At 65.0% G+C, this 792-nt stretch overlaps 1 protein-coding gene across 1 annotated transcript in view; it reads right to left on the bottom strand.

Moving 5' to 3' along the window:
• Positions 1–792, bottom strand: part of COL23A1 (collagen type XXIII alpha 1 chain) — a 184213-nt gene that overhangs the window by 11261 nt on the left and 172160 nt on the right. The window contains exon 16 of the mRNA XM_035896703.1: positions 429–482. Coding sequence (XP_035752596.1) covers positions 429–482 — 54 coding nt within the window. The remainder of the gene's footprint in view (positions 1–428; positions 483–792) is intronic.

Raw genomic sequence — 792 nt, 5'->3', positions numbered from 1 at the left:
TCTGCCTCCCGTCATGTGCCATGAGGTAATCTTGGAGGGGCAGGGATTTCAGGCATAGGGTTGGGAGTGGATTTTTTTCTGGGACAGCATCCTCTGGAAGAGGCTGGAGACCAGAGTAAGGCCAACAAAACTCTGGCTTTGTGCAACCCCCTCCTGCCCCAGCGCCACCGGGAGCTCAGCTGACACCGAGTGAGCCCGGGGCCCAGGGGCACAGGGCACCCTCATGCAAAAGAAAACACCGCCGGAGCCAGCCGGGTGCAGAGATGCAGCAGGACGCCGTTAAAGAGCGTTCCCCTCCCCAGGCGCAGTCTCCAGCCCTGCAGCCAGTGCCACTGCCTTACGTTGGCTTGGCAGCCGCGCTGCAGGGAGAGCTAAGAACGAGCACCCTGTTTGCCAGGAAACATCGCCTGCGGGGCAGAGGGGCTCACCTTGGGACCTGGAGCGCCTTGGGGGCCCGGCGGCCCTGGGGGACCCGGCGAACCCTGAAACACAGCAAACAAATGGGGCATGAGCGTGACTGACGCAGTACGGCGTGCTGCCCCTGCGCTGCCAGGGTGGGCCGGGAGCAGCCGCCGCGCGTCACCGGGACTGCCCCAGCGCCACCGGGAGCTCAGCTGACACCGAGTGAGCCCGGGGCCCAGGGGCACAGGGCACCCTCATGCAAAAGAAAACACCGCCGGAGCCAGCCGGGTGCAGAGATGCAGCAGGACGCCTGGTAGGAGGCAAAACGCCTTTAGCCAGAGGTGCGGCCCCAAATCTGGCGGTGCCTTCTTGCTTCCTCCCCACTCCAGC

The sequence above is a fragment of the Egretta garzetta genome, unplaced genomic scaffold (genome assembly GCF_000687185.1).
Source record: "Egretta garzetta isolate BGI_Z169 unplaced genomic scaffold, ASM68718v1 scaffold26, whole genome shotgun sequence".
NCBI classification, from domain to species: domain Eukaryota; kingdom Metazoa; phylum Chordata; class Aves; order Pelecaniformes; family Ardeidae; genus Egretta; species Egretta garzetta.
The sequence above is the reverse complement of the archived record's forward strand: the minus strand, read 5'-3'. Positions and strand labels throughout refer to the sequence as shown.